The 24,320-nt window shown below is 40.4% G+C and overlaps 3 protein-coding genes across 3 annotated transcripts; 1 reads left to right on the forward strand and 2 right to left on the reverse strand.

Annotated features, from left to right (window-relative positions):
• Positions 1 to 18: 18 nt before the first annotated feature.
• On the reverse strand, positions 19 to 3,728 carry ccl44 (chemokine (C-C motif) ligand 44). Its single transcript, XM_070960969.1, has 5 exons — positions 3,377 to 3,728; positions 2,152 to 2,281; positions 1,265 to 1,412; positions 996 to 1,074; positions 19 to 917 (listed from the first exon to the last, which is right to left on the reverse strand). Exons 1-4 carry the CDS (start codon positions 3,438 to 3,440, stop codon positions 1,036 to 1,038), a joined length of 381 nt encoding a protein of 126 aa, XP_070817070.1. The 5' UTR covers positions 3,441 to 3,728; the 3' UTR covers positions 19 to 917; positions 996 to 1,035.
• Positions 3,729 to 10,956: 7,228 nt separating this feature from the next.
• On the reverse strand, positions 10,957 to 12,712 carry pole4 (polymerase (DNA-directed), epsilon 4, accessory subunit). Its single transcript, XM_070961325.1, has 4 exons — positions 12,313 to 12,712; positions 11,683 to 11,767; positions 11,398 to 11,439; positions 10,957 to 11,230 (listed from the first exon to the last, which is right to left on the reverse strand). The coding sequence occupies exons 1-4, from the start codon at positions 12,559 to 12,561 to the stop codon at positions 11,217 to 11,219; spliced, it is 390 nt and encodes a 129-aa protein (XP_070817426.1). The 5' UTR covers positions 12,562 to 12,712; the 3' UTR covers positions 10,957 to 11,216.
• Positions 12,713 to 14,070: 1,358 nt separating this feature from the next.
• LOC139330207 (serine/threonine-protein kinase NIM1) lies at positions 14,071 to 19,636 on the forward strand. Its single transcript, XM_070960980.1, has 4 exons — positions 14,071 to 14,153; positions 16,038 to 16,340; positions 17,171 to 17,439; positions 18,738 to 19,636. Exons 1-4 carry the CDS (start codon positions 14,132 to 14,134, stop codon positions 19,488 to 19,490), a joined length of 1,347 nt encoding a protein of 448 aa, XP_070817081.1. The 5' UTR covers positions 14,071 to 14,131; the 3' UTR covers positions 19,491 to 19,636.
• The last annotated feature ends 4,684 nt before the right edge of the window (positions 19,637 to 24,320 follow it).

Raw genomic sequence — 24,320 nt, forward strand, 5'->3', positions numbered from 1 at the left:
AAAAAGAGGCTGTTCCAGTTATTATTTCAGATTAATTTATAAAATTGTTCACTTGAGATACTGTGTTTTAACATACAGTGCATTCTTCTACAATACAATACTTGTGTGTTTCACACACAGTTGAGCCCTCTAAGTTTTAACAGCCTTGCCATGTGGTGAATTGAATCATGAATGCTTTGGCATAGTTTCGTGACGGACTATAGGTGAAAAAGACAAATGTAAACTGCAAATGCGTAGATATTTAAACATCTGGTAGATGCCTGAGGGCCTCTTTTTAAAAGATTGACTTCATACTGAGTTTACAAACAGTTAATATACAGAGTGGACAAGATATTAAGAACATTTGCTCTTTATGTGACACAGGAAGTCATATCCAGGTGAAATCTTCCCTCTGACCCCACTTTGATTTCACCTGTCTAACAGTCAAATATATCAGGTCAAAGCCTGCACTGTGTGCAGTGTCATTACACATCACGGAAGGTATACAAGTCACAAATAAGCATAGAGTATCTTGCTGATATACAATATTAATATCACTGCTCATTTATCGTTTGTTTAATTACACCTTTTTCACTGATTTGACATCAGCCACGAGTAGTAATGTTGTTGTAGAGGGAGACACTTCCAGGCAGACTCTGGCAAATAACAGTATGAGCCATTAAAAAAAAAAAAAATAAAAAATCAATTCAACTTATCTTACAAGTAAATACTCCTCTGTTGAGGCTGCTCCAGCCACGTGCTTGGGAACATTTCAAGCACAGTTCATGTTTAAATATCTAAAGCCATTTAAATAGGTATTGCTGCCCAGGTCTGGTGCCAGGGAGACAGATAGTGTAGATAGAGAGAGACACAAGACGACTGGAGACTCAGCAAGCGTCGCCGTGTAAAGATGACGAGCTGCTGAAAGTTTACTTGGCCTGTAGAGAAGTGGAATACAAAAATATCTGAGACATTATCATTATTATCAGAGAGGTGCTTTGTTAGAACAAACTTACTTATGACTATGAGTTTTCCTCCATATTTGAGGGCGCTCCATCACTCCATGTTGAGAACAGCCCAGTTATCTTTCTTGTCCTGAGAGAGGGAGAAAACTATAAATGTCTCAGATAGCATGCAAATAACAAGAAAATCTCCTTCAGTGATTCAAATTAACATCCATCGTTCACACTGGCTGAAGAAAATCTTTTAAACGTATTTTCATTTTTCACATTTGACATACACTCCATTGTTGGAGGTTGTAACAGCCGTAAAGCTTGTATCTGACCTCTGACATGACGGGCAGGTAGTCATGAGGAAGGAGCCACATGGTTCGGTGGGCCTTGGTTCTCTGTCTCTGCAGGAGCTTTCTCAGCAACCTCTTCACCTTCCGGTCTCTGGGGTCTGCACATTTCACTGCCTTCTTTGTGTAAAGACTATAAAAAGAACATAGCATTTATTACACAACCCAGGATGGCCATGCAAGTTTCTGGTAGACAAAGAGGGAAAAAGAGAGAAACCCCACATTATAATCTGCTGGAAGCAGAGGACTGGCACATGCAATGATTCAGCAACAAGGACTAGAAATAGTCTGTCAGGTGTAGCAAAGCCTCTGAGTGTTTGAGCCCAAAGGGATCACAAAGAAAAGATGATATAAGATGTCAAATAAGGTTTTTTTCTCTGGTAGACAGAAGTCAAACTGTGCTCAAAAGTGAGGAAAGTTGAAGAAAAGAGGTTGGGAACCACTAAAATAGAGAGGACCAAAAGAAACTATTGCATCTACTGGATGAGAACTCAATGTTTTTGCTAACTGGACCACATGAAAAAGGAAGCTCCTCCTTCCCCAGCTACATCAGATTTCCCTGACCTACTGGAAACAATAGGTATCACAATGCAGAATGGTTTACTTAACTAAACCCTGCTGTTCTGACTGACTGGCTGCGGCAGGGCTCAGCTGGCTCGGAAGGTATTTTCAGATGGCTTGTTATTCCCACATATTTCTTTTCTTACTTCCCTGGCAATTACAGCTCCAAGCCCTGCCATAACAACATGACCTGGAAAGATGACAATGCCTCTCAGCCCGGCTCTGCCCTCCTCTAACGAGAGGCATATTTTCCATGCCTGCAGATTGCTGTGTGCTCTTTAGCTCCAGGAGTGGATAGTTGAAATACTTGCATGATGGCTTGTATACTGCAGTCGGGCCCCTCCGTCTGCACCTCAAACCGCAACACATCTTTGGTACGCACCTTGCCCTGGGAGTACAACATGCAGCACTGGACATCCCTTTGCATCTGCACGCCTTTACCTGGGAAAAAGAGGGACAAACACAAAGAAAAGGGAGCAAGAAATTATGAGAGAGATGGTGTCTGACACAATCAAACTGACAGAATGGAACTGAACTTCCTTTGTGTCTAATGCAATTAATTATGCTGGCTTACTGCCTTCTATTTCACGCCTTTGATTTTATTTTAGCCTTTCTTTACCAGGTCATCTGAAAGTGAAAATCTTTTTCTCAAGTGAGAACAGAACACAACATGATAACCACAAAAGTGTCAAACAGCATGCATTATTGCACATTATCAGAAATAATATCAACATTACACAGAAACATTTTGCATTCATATTCACTGCACAGGATCATGATTTTAAACACTGTGAAGTCAATATTCTGATATTAGCAAAAACTGAAACACTATGTTTTTGCAGCTTTTGCAGGCAGCAAAATGTTATCTGTTCTGCAGAATGTGCACATACCCTGTAGTTACATATGCACACACTCACATATGGACAACCATATACACACGAGAATGTCAGAGGAATTACAATGGCATCCCATTGTGCTGCAAAACATACTACCATGGCAGGGAAATGAGAGACAGAGAAAGTGAGAGAAAGAGTGTGTGTTTGTGTGGAGGGTGTGCCATGATGCCTTCTCATCCAAAGCAAATGTGTAAACAAATTAAAGTGTGATGGAAGCAGCAGGAGCAATAAGAGCTGTAAAATAGGACAGTGCTGCTTTGTAATGCCACAGATCATTTTTGAATCCATCCTCAGGCACATCACTGCACTTCCAGCGCTGTCACAAAATTTCAAAAAGCAAAACGAGACAACACATCACACAGACTGAGCCCTGACACAGTTGCTGTCTTTCTGTGTGAGTGTTGTGTGATTTCAGATGCTCGTCCTCCTGCGTTCTGCCCCTCTGTTTACATCCATGCCTCCCTCCCTGCTGCTCCTGCTGCTGCTGCTATCCCTCTTTTCCTCTTCTCTCCTTTTCTGTCTTCGCCATCGCTCCCTTTGCTACACTGTCCACCTGCAGGGTGCAGGCAAGCCATGAAACACACACACACAAACACACACACATGCACACACAGAGAGAGTAAGTATGGTTGTGTCCTACCTTCCACAGATGCCAGGAGAATAACAGTCAGAGAGATAACAGTCAACATCTGCAGCATGAACATGATGAGACTGGCAGAGAGGAGGAGAGGAGAGGAGGATAATCTACTCTGTCACCTCTCCCTCTATGGCTGCCTCTCTTATATTACTCCCTCCCTCTCTTTATACCTCCCTGCCCATCTCTCACTCACTCACTTCCACCACCTCTCTTTTTCTGTCTTACCGTCTTTCCCTCCCACCCTCTGTTTATCCATTTTCAGTCATTCTCACGCTCAGCTAAACTCCCCCCCCCCATTCTCTTCCTCTTTCACACTCATCTCACCTCTCACTCTTTTCTCCTTTCCTGCCTCTTCACTCAGGATGCCAAGCCTCATTTGTCTCATTTGAGGCTTTAAATACCTCTTTCATTCAGTCTCTTGTACTCAGTGCAATTTCCCCTCCAGGACTGAAACAGATTTAACGGATGAAATCAACAAAAAATCACCCTGCAGCTTTCACATTACATGATCAGACCTGATTTGCCATATATACATACTACAAAAAGAATCCATTTCCAAATGATATTTAATTAACCCTGCTTTGCAGCTATATAAGGTAGCTGTGGAAACTCTTAGGCCGAACAGTAGGCGTGTCTGACTTGTGCATCTGGATCAGTCTCGTAGCAGAGTTATGTTCACTGAGGGATTCCAGACAAAATGCCAAACACACCTCGAAACTGTGATAAACTGAATTTACTAGCCCTGAACGACAACGTCTACAAGTGAAAGGTTTAAAAGTGCCAGCTGCTGACATGTGACATGAAATGTTAATTATTCCTGTACTATATAAAACTGAATTCTACCTGTACTTGTGTGTTTGTTTTTATTAACTTTGGAAAAGCCTCAGAGAAGCCAAAGTGGTGCGCATCTTTAAAAAGCTTCTTAGACCGTGTTTCCTTTTGTTTAACTCTTGATTTTAGACTTTGTCTTTTGCAGGTTGCACACTTAAACTGGCTAGTTTTTGTTGGATATGTTCGCCTCTGTCTTGTTTATCTCCTCAAAGGAGTTACTTTTTCACACTGTATGAATAAAGTGCGCTTGCTTCTTTAACTGCTAATTTTGAAAGTGGTGTTCCACAAGGTTTGATCCTCGGCCTCTTGCTGTTTTCTGTTCTAATGTTCAGGTTATTGTCAAAACAATGTTTTCTTTCTACGTTGATGACACACTGCTGTATGTTTGATTTTACAATTACAAGCTTCCTGTGAGGCCATTATTTGAATCCAGCTTTTGTTTTCTTGCTTTGATTTATTTTTTATGGCTTAGCTTATGAAAATGTACCAGAGTCACCAAATAAATGGAATATATTTGGCCAATAAAGTGATTCAGATGTTTGAAAAATATGTCTTTGCAGTCTCTCCCTGTCTGCCCATAAATCCTAATAAAATTGTTAGTTAGTTTCCATAACTGAACACCACAAGAACAAGCTTGAGGCTCCATCTGAGAGTCAAGCATCTACATCCATCATAGAGAGGTTTCAACATCAGGACCTGATTATACGGACAGAAACCAGAGAAACTGATGTAGGCCTGCATCTGTTTCAGTAAGATATTCCTTTGAACCAGTGTTGTGGTAGAGAAAAATGATGAACGAAAATGCCAAAGTCAGACAATGCAGCCAACAGCAGCAGTGTGTAAAATGACTGATCACAGGCCTGATGAGGAATGACAGACTTACTGCCACATCACATTATTGACACATTAAATTGACACAGTGTTTAATGTTCTTTGCTAATTGATAACTGTAATTGAGCTGGAATTCATGTTAATAATACATGACTATGTTGCTGTCTACTCTGAAACACCACCCAGAGAGTTTTCACAGTAGTGTGCTCCATTCACACTTACTGTGACCAGGAAATATTTAATTGTCTTTAACTGCATTGTTTGCTTGTAGTGCTGCTTATCCCCAAGTCTTTAAAGGTTCCAATCATCCAAATCTCCCAAATGTATGGCTAGCCATTCAGAAAATGTAACTTTTTTTTAGTTGATGAGATTTTGAGATATTGGTGAAAATGCAGTGTCACCCAAATATAATGGAAGTGAATGGTCATTTGTGGTGAAGCACCAAAGGCAAAGTTAGTAAAACATCAAGAGACCATGTCCTGGGTACTGATAATCCACAGAACTAAGTGTTAGCAGTTCTCAGGACTCTTTTTTTTTTCACTACAACTCTGACTCCAAAAAAGCTGGGGCACTGTATAAAACATAAACAAAACAGAATGCATTTGAAATGAACTGTGTTTACCAACAAGCCCATGTAGTAATATCCTTTATACAATCATGTGCTCAAAAAGTGGTGAACCTCGCTCCATCCATGCTTGTGAACGAATGAGCTTTTCCAGGATGCCCCTTTCATACCCAATCATGACACTGTCATCTGTTACCAATGAATCTGTTTACCTGTGGAATGTTCCAAACAGGTGTTTTTGGAGCATTCCACAACTTTCTCAGTCTTTAGTTGATGAGATAAAATGTACTGTTTTTTAAATCCAGCAATTGTCAAAAGGGATAAGCAAATGATCAAAATCTGTTTTATTTATATTTTACACAGTGTCACAACTTTTGTGGAATTGAGCTGGTACAGCTATGAATTACTGAGTAATTCTAAAATGAAGGATGTAAGTGCCAAAAGTGTGTTTTCTTGTAATTTGGCTGAACAGACCATTTACTTTAAAGATCAAACAAACACTACATGGTCACATGTGTAACATTTCTCTTGTGTGGAATGTCAGGGACACATTACCGATTGGTTCAAAACCCATATTTACTGCTTGGTTAAAAAGTTTTCCCAGAATGACAACTAATTAGAAAGCATTTGGGATTGTGCAAGATTGTATCCTTGAACGTGGATAAAAATGTAACATGTCTCGTGGCTGCATCTGATTCTGATCTACTGAGGCTGCTGTTGGATGGTGGAAAAACTTGTATCTTCCCTTAAGTTATTCCTGTTGGATTGGCACCAATGTCTGACATTTATAGTTGATGGTTTAGATAACTGAAAAGACTTCTGCTATCGTTTTCCATTGTAGATATGCTGGAAAACATCTGACATGGAGCCATGCTATTTATGTTGGCCAGTTATCTGCAAGAAGAACCAAGATACATCACCAAACGAAAATGATGCAGGAATGCAACACACTGCTTCATCACTAATAGCTGACTTACAAACCACTCTCACTAAAACCACTGAGGTAGTTCCATTAAAGAATTATGAGGAAAAAAACACTGTGAAAGTATTCCCAATGTTAAAAATACATAAATTAAGTTTACAAACTAAAATAATACATCACACTTCATTAGCCTAATACCTTTGGACATACTGTACGCTGGAAAAACAAAAGTAGACAAATGTTAAGTACATTGGCAAGGCAACACTGGAACCATGAGTCACTTCTCATGCAAGGAAATATTGCTTTTGACACTAATCTGGGAAATGTTATGGACACATTTTGTAACGGTATATCAATATGGGCCTGCCGAAGTTCCTGCGGTTAAACACATCTTAACATTGAACAAATTATTCTTTGGCTCCTGAAACACTTATTGGAAGAACTAAGAAATATTCAGACATTAAGGCAACTGTATGTCTTTTATGGGCATACATGTCCAAACCCTGGATTGTGAAAATATGCAGCCTGTGCACTGAGGTTGGGGTAAAAATGTGTATATACGTGCATGTGTGTTTGCGTGTTTGCATGTATTACTCACATTGTGGGGACTTTCCTTACTTGTGGGGACAAAATCAGGTCCCCATAATGTAAATCATTAAATTTTAGGCTGAATATGGGTTAGGGTTAGTCTCCAGGGAATGAATGTAAGTCTTTGCAACATCCCCAAAAGTGATGAAAATCTAACGTGTGTGTGTGTGTGTGTGTGTGTGTGTGTGTGTGTGTGTGTGTGTGTGTGTGTGTGTGTGTGTGTGTGTGTGTGTGTGTGTGTTGGGGTGGGGTTAACTGTTCAAGAAATTGACCCAAGAAATCAGGTTGGAATGTCAGCTGCAAAAACATAGCTTCCACATGACTACAGGCCAGCTTGTGAGCCAGATACATTTTCCGCATATCTTTGCAGCCATTAAAATATCTCCTGTCCAAGTGTGCGTACTCACAAACATGTGGGCAATCAAAAATAAAAGCAATAGTGGTGAAAAGTGGGGCTGATGGGGTAATGTGTTCTTTGAGGGGGTGAAGAACCTGAGATGTATGGAGGGGCAGTATGGCCTCCTGAGATGTTGGAGGGCTCGTTTCAGCGCGCTGAACATGCAGCCTAAGAGATCTCACTGTACCTGGAAGGGATTTCCGAGGGTTAAAATGCAGGGGGCAATACTTCAACTAATCTTTGAAATGAGGCAAGGTAGGGAGGGAGGTGTGTGAAACAGACAAGCTGCACGGAATGACCTTCTGAATGCAGAACAGCATATTTTTTCGTTCTTTTCGGCACTAAAGACATTGAGATGATCTGGAAATCATTTATGTGATTCTTCTTCAAATCTGTGTTCCCAGTTAAAGAAATGGTTCCAGCTCGTAAATCCCTGCAGTTTTTCCATGGATTAAACAAACCGAACTCTGTGTCAATTAGCAAGCTTTAGAGGTGCTGCTGGCAGATTGTTCACGTATGCAATGCTGGTCAGTCAGTCAGTCAGTCAGTCAGTCTGTCAGTCAGTCTGTCAGTCAGTCAGTCAGTCAGTCAGTCAGTCAGTCAGTCACCACTTCGATCCAAACTGATATGAGTCTGTACGTCAGTACAGATGTCCATGGCGCAGAGACACTGTGTGACTTTTCTCCTAGGGCCGTCATGATGTTCACATTTGTTAATTTAAAGTGAAATGTTTCAATCATTAATGGATTGATTCAAATCTCAATTTAAATGTACATTTTCATTGATATAAATCAGAACAAAAGTTGACATTTTCCATAGAGAGATAGACCATGCTCTTTAATGTACAGGGACCCAGCAATCCCCTATGAGGAAGCACGATTGGTGGTGGGGAAGAAAAATTTGGCAGAAAACATTCCTCTTTCAAGATGAACTGTATTAAATTTGGTGAGCTCTTACCTTTCCATGCAGAAAGGTATCATCAGGTCAACATTCTGACCTTTTTTCAGCCTCACCTGTTCTTTGTTTTTAATATTAATTAGCGCTAACATGCTAAACGTGACGTTACCACTATCACTGTGAGCGTGCTGATATTAGCAGGTAGCCGAAAGCGTTGCTGTGCCTCAGCAGAGTTTCACAGATCTGCTAGCATTATTTTATCTAAGGGTAAAATCATTTTACTTTATTCTGTGGTCTGATTATAAATGTCATTCTAATGAGATTATTTGAAATAGCTTAACAGTAAAATCGAAGATCAAGACAAATTTTCACAAAGGACCAAAGTTTATTCTCTCAGCATGTCATTTTCCCATCAATGTAAAGGAGGACCAGCCAGCACCAGATACGTTGGGCATGTCCCGACGGGGGAGGGGGCCTCTCCATTTTCTTTTCACATGAGATTTCCTTAATGGAATGTCTTTATTGACTGTGGAAATAAAATGATGTCCAATCCTTCAACATGTGATTACATTTTATTAGAAAAGAGCACTCCATGTTCCTCTGTGCCAGTCAGGCATTCCTCTGCAGGGAGTTGACTGGTGCTCTTCTGGAACCAAACATCTGTGCTTCTCACAGCTCTGTTTCATTACTCCCCGAAACACTAAACCCAGAAAATCAGCTTAAACACACTCAGGCATTTATTTTGAAAATCCCCACTGCAAAAACTCAAGGGGTCTTGACTGTGCCTAGAGTGTGAAACTGAAAACTTTGGATGTGTTTAACAAATGCTGCCAGGAAGAACAACACACATCTCAGGTCCACAGAGATTCAGATACATTCCTAATGCAAACTCGAAGCGCGATGTGATTTTCTCAGTGTCGTACCACCGTAAACGTGTTGAGCAAGAAATATAACCTTCGCCATTTCACCACTGGCTTTTAGTGGACTGTATGCATGTCAAAATGTTCTGCTGCGGCAGCGAAATGGAGCATTAAACATGATATTATATTAGGTTTTGATCACTTTTCCAAGAGATTAAATGTTAGTAAAAAGAAACCGTTTATCCATCTGCAACTGATAGTTTTCTGTGCTTCAACTGATGCTAACCAGTCTGATATTAGCTTATCACAGATATAGCCTATCAGCATCAGCAAATATGTCAGCCAATAGTCAACAAGAAACAGCAATGCAGAAATGCCAAAACTATGCTGCAGTCATTGGCGATGCCATTGGATAGTTTGTCCACCGACGCATTGTCATCTGATTTTTAAACTCTATTCTACTGGCCAATTGGCCAATTGGCATATCAGGCAGCAAATTCAGATCAGAATGAGTGGATAACAGCAACATATCAGTACTGAGACGACCAAGATGAAGAGAGAATACCGGAGTGGGGCCCTGAAATAATAAAGTAAACAAACAAGAAAACAAATCCAAAAAGCTAAATTTACTGCCATGTTTCTTATAATGAAATCAGTTTAACTGAGCAAATCCACTCAGATCAGATTAGATGCCATGCTTTTGGAGCAGGAAGCCCTCCTTTAAATGTGTCGACAAGGGCAGCACCCTGGACAGCTCCCACATCCTTGGAGGTCCCGGGATCAGTACCTTGGACAGAGGTCTTGACACTGGTGCAGAATGTTATGAATGATCCACCTGTACTGTACAGGAAGACAGGAGAAAGCTATTGGTTGTCGAACAATGTAGTTTCCCAAATGTGAGTGTTGCTTGTATCTCACCTCGACACAGTCACTGTCGACCACACGATGCTACGCTATCATCAACCCTAAATGATGCCGCATGTAGAAGCTACTCATCATCAGTCCTGTCATGGCGCCTTTCCTGAGGAAGCTCAATTCACTCAACATTTTTCATGTTTTCTGATTTAAAAAGAAAGTTTATTTGGCTCCCACTTCCATGAAATTCCAGATTATTTATTGGAAGGGTGTGTCTGAGCTAAGGCATTCAACTCAACAGACATGGCAAAAGAAAAGGACAGGGCACGCTGCCTGAGCTCGGGAGGTGCTGACCACGAGGCAAAAACAGGGAAAGAGACAGGCTGCCAGGCCATAAGGAGCGCCGGGAGAATTCAAGCCAGTGTCAGGCCAGCCCATCATAATATCACGACCACCCCTTCTGTCCAAGTCATTTAAAAAACGAATAATATAATCAACCATGCTTTACAGGAAAGTAGATCTCTATAATATTCAAAATACAGATCTGCACTCTCTTTTCTCTCATGTGGAAGTGGCTTCAGTTTCTCAGATCTACCAGGGATTCATGATTCATGATTGGCCTGGACTGATTTTTCAGATTCCCCTGCCTGAATTATAATCCCAGTCCAGTCCTGTTTATTTGATAAAGTAATTATTACATCGTGACTGCAACTACCATGCATTTCTTTCTCATGTTACAGTACTTTTTGTGTGTTTTTGCAAATGTGGAAAATCTAAAACCTCTACAAAGAATGACAACATGTAAGACAATGACAGACTGTTTCATTCTGACAGAAACTGGTTGTTCAAAACTTAAATTTATTTCATTGTACAGTAGTATTTCACAAATATTTACAAAACATTTACACATAACCACTGACATCTTGTAAGTATGAAAGATCTTAATGGCACATTGTAGAAAAAGTATTTATAAATATCCAATTTGAGCGTATGACTTAGAAAAGTACCGCAAAGGTTTTCACAACAAATCATGTCCCTGTAACGAAGTTTCTTGGATGGATGCAGATATTCAATGTTCTCGTCTCCCGAAGCCGTGTTTAATCCAGTGTGCCTGCAGAGACAATAAAGATGAATTAGTATAAACTGTATATTGACATTATCTTACAGATGTGGGATATTAATTCAACCTGGTACTGGTGAGTGTAACTAAATTCATAGAAACAGGCCTAAAAAGGCCTTAAAACTACCATATTTTTTTTTCTTCCTGGCAAGGCTTACCTTCAAGAAATGCAAATTCATCAATGGCCTCTATTGCATTATCTGCAGAAGCAAAAGAAGGGAGAGGAGAGATGGCTAATAAATATGTCACATGTTCACTTGCATCAACGTACAAAAACAATTAGACTTCCTCTGCAAAAATCAGCAACATATCAACGATTTTCACACAATCTAGGTTGTCTCAGCCTGATCTGAGTCTTTAGCTGACCAATGGTAACGTCGTAAAGTCATTTTAAAGCCCACTGACTCTGTATGTATCTGCAAACTGCACTCAGGGTTTCTTACCCAAGTCTTTTCTTTGCAAAGTTTTCCTCTTCCCTTGCTGGGCGTACACCATGGCATCTTTGGCGATCATCTCAACAAACAACTCCTGGAACAAAGAAATGCACAAACATTAATAAAAAAACAAATTCAGAAACTAACTTACACTGAAATGATTTATTTTAATATATATATATGTGTATGTATCTCTCGATATCTCACCAATATCAACATGGACTTTTAGGAAATGTGACCTGACTTCAAGTTTTGGTAAGCTCAAATATGGCACATTTTAAGACAAACTCTTGCTGCATTTGATCGTAACATAAATTATTTTATTACTTGTTACACACACACACACACACACACACACACACACACACACACACACACACACACACACACACACACACATTAAATAATATAACTGGGCGATACCTCTCCTGCTTACATGTGGTGTGAGAGGTTTGAGCCCTTTAAAGTAAACTTTACTCGACACATTGATCATATCTTACTGAGAAGAATCGTACTGAATGAGATCGTAGATAAATAACTCGTTATTGACAAACTTTCAAGTCGAAATCGCATCATATTAAGAACAAGGAGTAACGCTACGCATCCTGCCCTGCTGCAGGACTTGCTTCGTGTTTTTACCGTGGCTTTAGCGATGATGAACACAGACTCCTGGCTGGCAAGTGACACGTCTGGGTCGGTCTTCATGAGCGCCTTGATGCGGGCCAGCGGGAGTTTGGACAGTCGGCTGTGGGTCACGGCAGCAGCGGGGCCTGTCTGCTGCTGGCTGCTCTCCTCCTCTGCCTCGGCCCCGCGGCTCTCCTCCTCACTCCCACACCGGTCAGGCTCGTGCTCCGGTGGGGAGACAGGTGTGGCCACTGTTGCTGCCATTCTCTTTTTGCACAAACGTTATATTTCTATATATATATAAAGACAGAAATAACAAGTGTTTCCTAGCTACATGTCATATATGACAACAACATCACCAACAGCGCGCCACCAATGTGCTTCCGATCTTTCGGTGAAGCGCGTGCGCTGATTTGTCAGCATGGCAGCCCGACGTCCCGCCTCTTCCTCTCCCGCCAATTAGTCGTCGCCGGTGATTGGACAGAGTGTGTATAAAGCTCTGGGGATTGGTTACACTAAACGCCAAAAAAAGCAAGTTTCCTTGAACGGCAGCAATGGTGAGGGACATCAATATTCTGGTAATATAGTTACACAGTGATGAATGACCTGGATAAAACCAAACTGTACTCACCTCCTTAAATCTTTTTTGCCACTTGGGGGCAACAGAAACAAGCTGAATGCACTTTGCTGCCATGTTATCTCCCCATAAAGATTGATAAAACTGTCAGCAAACAGGTACTTATTTACACATTTAACAGATGTGTAAGAAAACTAGCATTCATGATGAGTCATGTTTCTCACCATATAAAAAAAAAATATAAGTCCAATATTCGCTCAGCTACTAGTTCTGTTGTGTTTTGCACCAACTCCTGAGGAGAAAGCCAAATTTAAAACTAATGCTAATAGGTTCAGTGTGTCCACCAGCTTTTTCTAACTTTATCCATCGGCTGTTTGGAGTTTTTGGTGAAAACAGCTGCCTTTTGCTGCTGGAAATAGTGGCTGCGGGGCATAAGACAAAACAATGTGTTGAAAGATACTAAAATACAGCATAGAGCTGGGGGGAGGTGGAGATATGGTGACAATTCATTTATCACTATGAGGGACTCCTTTCACATACATGCAGTAATTTGATCCATTGTTAATAAAAAAAAGAATGATTAAAACAGCTTAGGTTGAATTTTTCTCTATATTTCCAACTACTTAACCTGCAGAAAAAAAAAACAGGAAAGACCTGAACTATTGTAAATCCTATGATTTTATAGATTATTTGGTGAAATGATCTCTTTACCTCTTATTTTCCATTTATATCCTCCATCGTATTAATGTTTTTCAAGTGAATCTAAAGAACTCCCTGAATTCCCCTTATACCTGTTTATTTGTGTAATGTTTCATTATTTGAATTCCCTGGCAATATGTGATAGCTTACTGTGTTAGTTCATACTATGTTTTCAACAGGGTTTTACTGTTAAAAATAATAATAATTTTTAGACTTTCTTTTCAGTCAAGGTTGGTGTAGCTGTCTGACATAATGAATTTACTGGACAAATATTACAGTTTCACAGGCTTGCAACTAATTTACTATACTCAATAAAACAATATCCAATTGCTTATGTGCATTATTTATCACCAGTTATTCAATATGAAAAGTAATGTGAGGTGTTAGTTTGTTCTTTAAAAGTGTGTATGCAGCATTTCCATTGTTTTGGTCTGTGTGAGATAACATAATGAGCGGTCCACTAATACACTCCCTTAATAGGATTGTGAGGAGTGACTTAGTCCTCTGAGGCTCCATTCAATTCAGTTACAGTCAGGTGTTCCAGCCCGAGGGACAGACATGAAGGACCCACATCTCCCAGGTAAACCTGTCTGCTTTATATACATTTCTAATATTTCTGTCTCTGCAGATCTGTTTGCAGAAAGTGCTGTACTTCTTCATTTTGTTAAAACTTTCTCATAAGACACTCTTCATAAAGAGTTTATAAGCTGTAATTAATCGCTTCAAGTCATGAATAAACCCTTTTGTTATTGTGTTTGTCCTCCAGCATGACACACGCTTTGTCTCTTCAGCTCTTTAACTCATCTATAAGATGGATTATTGTAAATCTGCTTTCTAGCATCTATAATTGCAGACTTCATGCCTTATTAGAAAGTGAAAAACATGCATTAGAATTCATTTATGGTTTACCAATATTTACTCCATTACAACCAATTGAAAAGGATGAAAAACATCAGAATTTTTTTCTCATGACCTGGCAACCCCAAATTTCTCCCATTAATTGCTTGAAAACAATCTGTTAGGTACTAATAAAAAAGGCAGCAACAAAGTTGTAGAAAAAACAATCGTGCAGAGGTTATAAATGACTACTAATTAATCCTAAAATCCGGTAAGAATTGAATGCAATCCCACTTCTACCAAAGGTAATGATGTTATTAAATTAGTTTTATTTACAAGGCAGTTTATTTACACATTTATATTTCCTTGTAGGTAAATTCAAAGTCCTTTACATTCAAATGTGTACAGAAACAAGTAACACATACAGGATGCAATACAGTACAAGAAAATGCAGCAGTACCAAGAGAAAAGAGAAAAAAGTCTCACACTATCCATTTCACACTGACTAGACCTTCTAATACAGTATAAAAGAAGCAAATAATCCTGGTGAAACTGTCTCGACCCACTAATACCGTGTCTAAAAGGAGCGACTAATCCTGGCCACTTTGAGAGCTCAGCCTACTGTGGACTAAATTTAACCCACAATGACAGTGAGGAGATTCAGCGTTATTTGTCATCTTTATTGACCATTGGCTACTTTATTTAACTCAGTAACCCATTCTTCACATGCCCTGTCATTTGGAGAGTTTATATGTGCTCTGTAAACACCCACACAGAGCTCAAACCCTGATGGATGAATGATTTGACATCTGACCTAATGCTCACTGCTCTTTGTGTAATGCTGAAACCTTAATAAACAGTTTCCTGTGAAAACAAAAGAATGAGGGTGTAAGCTTTATATAAAAAGAAAGTCAAAACACTTTCCTGTTTGCCAAAAAATGAACACTATAGCCAGTTTTTAAAATAAATGTCCTGAGAATTGAGAACGGGAAAACAGGAAAACAGGAAAGGTCGACACATCCTGCTTTTGTCCATCATTAAAAGTGAAAAACATGTTGAAAATGATTCAACACAGTCCAAACATTAATCAGCATTTGCCTAGACCTCTAAAGCTGATAAAATACTAATCATAACGACGGCATGAAGCTGTTTTGTCCAATAAAATTAAAAAAGGACAGCTCCCTGTGCATCCTGACAATATATTTAATGTCACTTCATCCTGACACTGTAAGTCTGAAGCAAAAAAGGATCCAACGTTACTTGATATATTTAACTTAAACCTGCACGATCAGTTATTATTTGCCTCCATCTCATAACAGACCCCCACAGCTTTTCAACTAAAGACAACTAAGATGCAGCTTAGGGTTGTTGTGAAAGAGGCCAGACATTGTACAACATGCAAGACAAAGTCAGTTAGCATGCAGGTCAATCTCATTACCAGTGTTATATACATAGAGCAGTCACACTACTGCTGCACACTGACTTCTGTTAGACTTCAGAGATGCAATGACAGGGTCTACATGCTCCATTCGAACAATGGTGCTGACTTATTTTTACAAGCCTCACGAAGAAACCAGCATCTCAAATTCATTCTTTCCCTTAAAAGTTTCTTATATTTCTTTTTAAGCCATCAAAACACACCTATGGCCAAAGCAGAAAGTGAGCAAAAAATCCAAGGACGAGCCTCCAAAGGTTGAAAAGACAGCCAAGCCCCTGGCCCCTGCTGCCATTTGTGCCATCCCGCAGCTGACCGAAGCAGAGAGAATGAGGCAATCACCGTTTGAGAGGGTCGTCTACGACATGGCCCACAACGAGAAGATCGTCAACGACCTGATGCTCGGTCGAAGAGTTGGCTTCTATGAACTGCGTGGAGAGATCGGGCAGGGAAATTTCTCTACGGTCAAGTTGGGCATCCACGCCTTGACGAAAGGTCAGGAATCATATATAAAGTATAGAATAGTTTTTATCCCATTCATTCATTCATTCATTCATTCATTCAATTCTCATGGTTTTCTTAAGTATCCAGCAACTATACATTATGCAACTATGCAACAGAAAAAAAAAATTAAATCAAAAAAATTAAGAAATTAAAAAAACGGGCAAGAAAAAAATGACATTTTACCTGTCTGTGCCTCTGTGAATATGACTCAATATCACTTAGTCCTTTTCGAAGTAAAGTCCAAAGTGTTACCTTTCAGAAGAGACCAGGATCAGAACAGAACCGTTTTATTTTGGGTTTGTCTGCTGGACTTGCTTGGGGTGCTTGTTAATTAATGCTTGAATCTTAGAATAATGAATATTTTATCCGAGCGCATTCCCTCCTGTCCAGTCTGGGCAGCTGCGCTTTAGCTGTCTCTGTTATGAACACAGTTAGACTTTAGCAGACATATTGTCCTTGAATGATATTACAGGTTTGTGAATAATGTAAACTGAGCCCCTGAATAAGCCTTTCTGATCAGCCTGGATTTTCCCCACCCCCTGCAGTGCATTTATTTTCTGTTGAAAATTACACTTGTGTATGAGTGTGCAGGTTGGAGGTTCTTGGTTCTGTGCCACATTTTTGTCATACCTTAAAATAATGCTGCAACAATCTTCCAATTAAGTTAGATGCCAAAAATACATTCCAGCCACAGCAGCCGTGTCCCTGTTCGCTAATGTGTTTAAATCTCTTAAGTATGGCTCTGCCTTTATCCTGACCTCTCACCTGGTTAGACCCTCTCTAAACTGACACCTAAGCCTCCCCCTCCTCTTCTGTCTCAGAGAGAGTAGCTGTCAAAATCATGGACAAACTGCGCCTGGATAAGAAGAGCCAGCCGTTGACTTCCTCAGAGATCAGCTGCATGGAGAAGCTGTGTCACCCCAACATCGTGCGACTTTACGAGGTGTTCGAGACCAGCAGGAAGCTGTATCTGGTGATGGAGTATGGCAGCGGTGGAGACCTGTTCTCTCGAATCACCACCAGGGGGAAGCTGAACGACTTGGAAGCCAAGATGGTCTTTGCACAAGTCCTCTCTGCTGTGAAACACATGGTGAGCTTCAGTGTCAGTCTTAATCATCACCATCAGTCTGCGCCTCCTGTCCATGCCTTTTGAGGTAGTCATGGTTCATGGGATGTAGTTATTCAAAGTAAATAAGAGCTGGATTTGACCTATAGTTTAATTGTTTTGAAGGCTTGATCTGTAAATGATTTAACCATATTTATTTAAAGGGGATTTCTTTGCCTTTATTCAGAGCGGTCAGTAGATATGACAGCAGGAAATGAGGGGAGATGACATACAGTCAACAGTTTCTCAGTCAGCCTTAAACCGGGGATGTTGTGATTATACGGTCAGCGTCCTAAAGCCCAAGACCCCAGAATGACCCACAACTGAGGGGAAAAAATGAATGTTGCCTGTTTTCCATCTGATTATAAGATTACTGCTGCAAACAAACATTTTACAACACCGAAAAACAAAACCAACTCAGATTTATTTGCTTTTGGGTTAATAATAACATTAATAGGAATAAGACATGCAGGGATTCTTTACTTAAGTGAAAAAGCCAGTAAATGAATTATCTCAAGTAAATGTACTCTTGCTGCAGGAAAATGTCCCTTGTGACTGATATATTAGGATTATATATGGGCAACATTTTACTATTGGAGCTAAGCGCTGGACCCCTCCAGGGAGTCACAAGGAAAATATGAGGGGGCAGGGGATGATTAGTAGCGAAGGAAAGGAGAAAGTGTTCTTTTGTTCTTGACTTTTCTCTACTTTTTGCATTAATTGTAAAATATTGGAGGATTTTCCCTCTTTAAGCCTCAAGCAATTGTTTAGGTGAAACCATGTGAGAAGTTTAGAGGGGAAATCACTCTTTTGTTGAACTGCTAACAACCCACCCATCTGAAACATGTCAAGGGGCCCCAACTATACGCTGTTTTTTTGTGAGGAGTCACAGGCCAAGAAGGCTGGAAACCACTGGTTTAACCTTTAACAATGCATTTGATTTTATAAGCTTACACAATGTTTTTATATAAAATCTTATTTATAACATTCAGATAAATGTAGTGGAGTTAAAAAGTAAAACATTTCCCAAGAAATGCAGTGAAGTGGAAGTATGAAGTATTTCAAACTTGCACTTAAATACTTAAGATGAGTATTGAGTTACTTTCCTCCACTAATTATTTCCTAATAACAGTAATTGATTGAATGAATGCTATTTGTCTATGTATGTAATATGGAGAAAGCGTTAAAGTCATTACTGTTAACAGTTTCTTTCCCTACAAAAATCTATCAAATGTCAAAGCTGAGCCCCTTCTGAGGCTTTCCTATTTTTTGTGATATTTCAGCATGACAACAACATCGTCCACAGAGACCTAAAGGCGGAGAACATCTTCTACACCACCAGCTACTGCATCAAGGTTGGAGATTTCGGCTTCAGCACGCAGAGCAGCCCCAGTGAGCTCCTCACTAACTTCTGTGGCTCGCCTCCGTACGCCGCTCCTGAACTCTTTAAGGAAAAAGGTTACATTGGATGCTATTCAGACACCTGGGCTTTAGGTATTCTCTTGTACTTCATGGTGACAGCCACTATGCCCTTTTATGGGGACAACATGGGGAGGCTGAAGCGCTGCATCCTTCAGGGGGCCTACAGCATCCCTGCTTATGTGCCCGATCTGTGTCAGCTGGTCATTAAGGGCATGCTGCGGCCTGTGCCTGCTGACCGCTCCTCTCTCACGCAGATTACTAACAGTGCTTGGCTGACGGGGATTGAGTACCCCGCTCCGTACGTCATGCTGTCCCTGTCCCCGGCCCACTTTGCTCAGGCCGACCTGGCTCTGTGCGAGGAGCAGCAGGAGGTGAAGGACTTGCTGTCAGATCTGGGCATTGAGACGGTGCATTTCCAGAACAATCCCTGCTTAGACTGTAGAAGCCCACTGACGGGGACCTACCGGATCCTTCTCCATCGGGTCCAGAAGAGGAGGTCAGTGGAGGCTGTAGGTTATTCAGCGCTTTACCCTAATGAGTATGGGAGTCAAAAGAAGTGGGCTGTGGCATCTGTGGGCAAACACAATCCTTCAGCTGTCTGTGCTGTACTGTGAAAAGAACTACCTGGACTGGTTTTAGTCATCCCTTACATATGTGCCCTTTTGCTCGCTTGAGGCTCCCTTAATCTGTGAGGTGTTATATTACATGTTGAGAAGTTTTGTTGTGCAATACTGAACTGAAAAGGAAGACACATGGAAGTTGGACTGTGTGTAAGTCCATTCCCTCTTCCAGACGAGGGCACTTATCTTAAGTAATTAGTTATGGCTTTCTGTTCTAATTACGTCACCAACCACAAGCTTACTGACGCATAGCATTCATCAGTCACTGTATGACCAGTGGCATCGTCCAATCCCTCTCAGTCATGGTATAATTCTTTTGAGCTAATCCCAGGTCACAGGTAATCCTAATAAGGAAGACACTGGGAACATGCTTAGTCCAACAGAAATGAAACATGAGACTATGGAGGGAAAAATAACGTCCTGGGAGATAATCAAGACCACATGAGGCCAGAACAATAGAGAAAATCTAAAGCAAATCTGCGGCTGTCTCAAATGTTTTTAATGTGCTTTTTAAAGTCGAAAACTGATGATGCCCCAAATGCCTTCATTTAATTTAGACATTTCTTCAAAATGTTTGTAAACTTTATGAACATTTTATGATTGTCACAAAGAGTCTGGAGGAGTGTTTTAAGTTTTGCACAGTTTGATCTCATTTTGTTAATATCTCTGTTAAGTGTTAAGTTAATGTGTGCTTATGTTTTAAGGCATTGCTTTCATGAACGCTTCATGGATACTGACCAACAAGTAAGGCCAGATTGATCAGAATAAAAGTGTTTTCAAGCAGTGATTTCAAACCATTTCCTCTCAAATCTAATTTTTCCTCCCAGCAGGAGGATCCAGCTGAGGTTTTAACTGTTTACGAAGAGATTTCCACTGGGATTTTGAACGATTCCATGCTTCCTTATAAGCCCTGAAGTTCACAGAAACTTTGACTATTGAGACAGTTTGAAGGAGCTGATTTTGGAGCCCTCACTTGAACTTTCAGTAAAAGACCTGATGATGAAATATGATGCGTTTTAGCATTTGTGACCCCTGCAGAAATATGAAAGCTGTGAATGATTTTGATGAGGTGACACGTCATTTCATATCAATCTGTGAAATCAAACTTCTCCTTTCAATGTTCCCTCAGTTCCACTTCACCTCTCCCCTGTGAATTCCCCTCGAGGGTACAACAGTCTCTGGGAGCCAGACGTCACTCTTCGCTAAATTACCGTCAGCTTGCAGTTTAACGCCAATTCTTCCAGTATCTGCAGGCACCCTACTGTTTTTCTGATCAGTGATTGGCACTACAAGCATTATATCCTCCAATGAAGTGTTGAACCCCTCGCCCGCAGCCTGTTCATACAGACCTGTGTACACATTGTGCAGGCAGAGCTGACACAGGGAGAGATTATTAAGGTCCCAAAGTGCCAAGGACAAGACTTGACTTGCTGTTTATTTAGGAACCATGTTCTTGCTCAATACCACTGGTGTGAAAAACCCTGTTATCATTTCCACCTGAGGACTATTTCAACCACGTTATCATCCTTTTAAATTGAGTAAAGATGCAGTGAGCGATGTTCACTGTGACAGTGAAAAGAAAATTAAACGACCAGCAGCGTCTGGCTGCAGCTCCTGTTTCAAAACCGCTTTCAGACGGGAGCTGATGCATCGAGGGGGGAAAAAAAAAGTTCTTTTAATTTGACTGGATAAAAGACAAGTATTATGTCAAATGATTGTTTTCATGAGATTGATTTCAATATCTGTTGTGGCATTTATGCTGACAGACAACGAACATCCAATTTGAAACAGATTAAAAAGTGAGCCTTCCCCATTAAACAAAAACCTCTGAGCGACATTAAAACCAATGAAGTCTGATCTGAATTAAGGATTTTAAAATCCTGTTTTGGTTTCAGGCTTAAAGTATTTGACCAACAGCAAGCTTCTGTTGATGACTGATAAATCTGATTGGCATGTCATGTTTAGTCACCTTTGACCACTTCAAAGCAAATTATTTACTCTGGTTTAAAACTGAAAAGTGATGAGAAAATTAGGTTCTTAGGTTAGATTACATTAGGATAGAGGAAAAACAGTTTCTCCTCTGCTTTGTTTTCATATCTCTATGAACTAACTTCTCTCTTTACCTTAACCTTTCGTTATCCCCTGGGATTATCGTGAGGAGCTCAGGCATCAACCATAAAAGCAAGACAGCATTCATTTAGAAAAGCATTTGGCAGCGAAAGAGCAGCCTTGAGCTCTGGATGTCAGATCTCTTCAGCTCATAAAACACGGTTGAGATGGTTGCGAAAGAGTAGCCAGTCCCTTATATAGACAATTTCCTTTTCAACTGAATGAGAGCACAGAAAGACTGGGAGGCCATTTTAAAGAAAACTGCAAATATAAAAAGGGATTAGAGGTTTCTTAGAATATCTTAAGTTATAAAGGACATGTGCTTGTATCATATGTTCCCCACTCCTTGAATCAGAACACCAGTAGATAAAAGATGCTGCAAATAGTTTAACTTCAACCCAAAACCATCTAGTAGAGTAAGATGAATGTCTCACCTTCATTTTGATACCAGCAGGAACTGAACTTCTAACTTTGGTCTATTATGTACATCAGTTGATGCATGACCAGTCGCTTTACTCTAAATCATTTGCAGTCAGTAGCCAGAGACGATAAAACTGTTTGTGTAATGTTTCAGAGATGGGCAAGAAACGAAGCATTATTGTCTCCAAACTGAGCGTTGCTGGAGCGAGATCGAACACGTCTCAGTCATTAGGACTCATGTAGCAAACTATAAACCTGCATCAGTTTTCAGGCATGCAGCACAGCAAATGCAGGTGATGCCTTGTTTCAACAAAGTCGGCTCAGAAACTTTCACCAACGGAGCCAGAGATGAGAGGGAGAGAAGCTGCTTCAGGGCCTCAGTCAACGGTTGTAGTTTAGCATCTTTTCCAGATTAACTCGGTTGTTATTTTCACACCACTGACCTGAATCAAAAAGAGGGTCAGCTGCAAGAGTCTGGCCACTGATTAGTGCTTTGTTCATGCTTCATGGTGTGATAAACAAGGGCAACTACAGCTCTGCTCTGTCAACACCTGCACTTTATGTTTTCTGTCACGGTCTGGCGTCTTCTTCTGGACTATGTCTACTGTGTGAGAGACCTGGATTTGGCCCAGCTTTGCTGTTGATTACTTTAACACTAAAACATGTAGTAACCGAACCCCCTGATTTAAGGGAGGAATGCAGCAGAACTGACTCATTTCATGCTGCCAGACAAAATAACTTCTTACCTGCAGCCAGCAACACTTAAACTTAGAAAAATGTGGGGTACACGTCAAATTTTAAAATGTTGGGAGGGAAATGAGTCACATCTGCTCAGTCTCCAGATGTGCATAGTCTGGAGACTTTGCATGAAATGAAACTGGAATGGAAACCATCATGTAATGGGACACTGGTCAGCATGTTGATGTCCAACCCATGAGTGCTCAATTATTGTTCCCACATTATTACAAGGTGAATACTATATCACTGGTAACCAGATCTGAGGTCACAATTTCTAAATCCTAAATTTAGGTCCAAATGATGAAGGTGTATTTTGGGTAATAAGCTTACATGGCAGATGTAAGTACGTTTTGTTGTTTGTGTCCTAAATCCGTCCTACATACTCATTCTGAGCAGCGTTCGAGTGTGTTCACACTGGAAAAGTAAATAAATAAAGTGCACTCAAAAAATTGACTCTTGACTTTTAAATGTGTTGTTGATGTGGTCCCACAATGCTATGCACAAAGGAAACAGAGGAGCTGCTTGCAGCTGGAGGAAATTAAAACGGACTGCGTATGATGGCGAATTAACTCCAGAAATACAGAACACATACGAAAAGTCTTTGGAAACACATTTTGTGATCTGCTAATGAAGCTTAAATGGCAGTTGCAGGGTGATATAGCTGTTGTGGTCTTGCATCATGTCCCAGAATGGTAAGTATGTTGATTTTGCTGTCTACTAACTGCAAAAACAATATTTTGAGAATATGTGGTTGTATATATATTTGAGAGATAAACAGGAAATAGAGAGATGAGTGGATGATGAGCATCAAAGGTCCCCACCTGGACTGGAATCACTGTGGTTTACACGTCTGCCACGTGATGCATTTTTCTCAACAAAGTTGTGTCATCGTATTGCTGCAAACTAACTGATATGCACGTTTTCCAGTTTAGGAATGCTGGCTGGTTTCTTGGCGCTGCCACTGACAGCGTGTGTGTGCTGTTCTTGATAGGACATTGAAGCCAACAGGGGTCCAACAGCAAATTTTTGCCCAAATTAGTTATTTTTTACAAGCATGTTTGAAAACAACAGACACTGAAAGTTTTGAATGTATTTTTGCCCAGAATGAGCACTGAGGGGTTTTTTTGCTTAAATAATGAGTGCATTGTGAAGGGAACACTTCACAGCCAGTCTGAACAGGATGAATGATTACAGCAAACAAAACCTGTCTCAATGAGGCCACCTGACAGGTAAGACGGACTTGTGAAGTTGTGAATTTATCCATTAATCTGGCCTTGTTAAACTGGATGGCTGAGATCCTCAACAGATCGTTTACCATCAACATTATCATCCACCTAATGAAAACCGCCCTTGCAGACCAACTTTCCCAAGAGTAAATTTTTTAAGTGTTGACGGATGGCTCATGTTGTCAATTACTGGATCAAGTAGATGCCAGTTTAAGACTTTAAGAGTGGGAGATTATTGGACTAAAGAATGCCTGGTTTGTTTCATGGATGTTCAGTGAAAGGGAGGAATGATGCAACTTCCCTCCTTCAAAATCAACCATGGGATCATGAG

Source organism: Chaetodon trifascialis, chromosome 4 (assembly GCF_039877785.1).
Source record: "Chaetodon trifascialis isolate fChaTrf1 chromosome 4, fChaTrf1.hap1, whole genome shotgun sequence".
Classification (NCBI taxonomy): Eukaryota; Metazoa; Chordata; class Actinopteri; order Chaetodontiformes; family Chaetodontidae; genus Chaetodon; species Chaetodon trifascialis.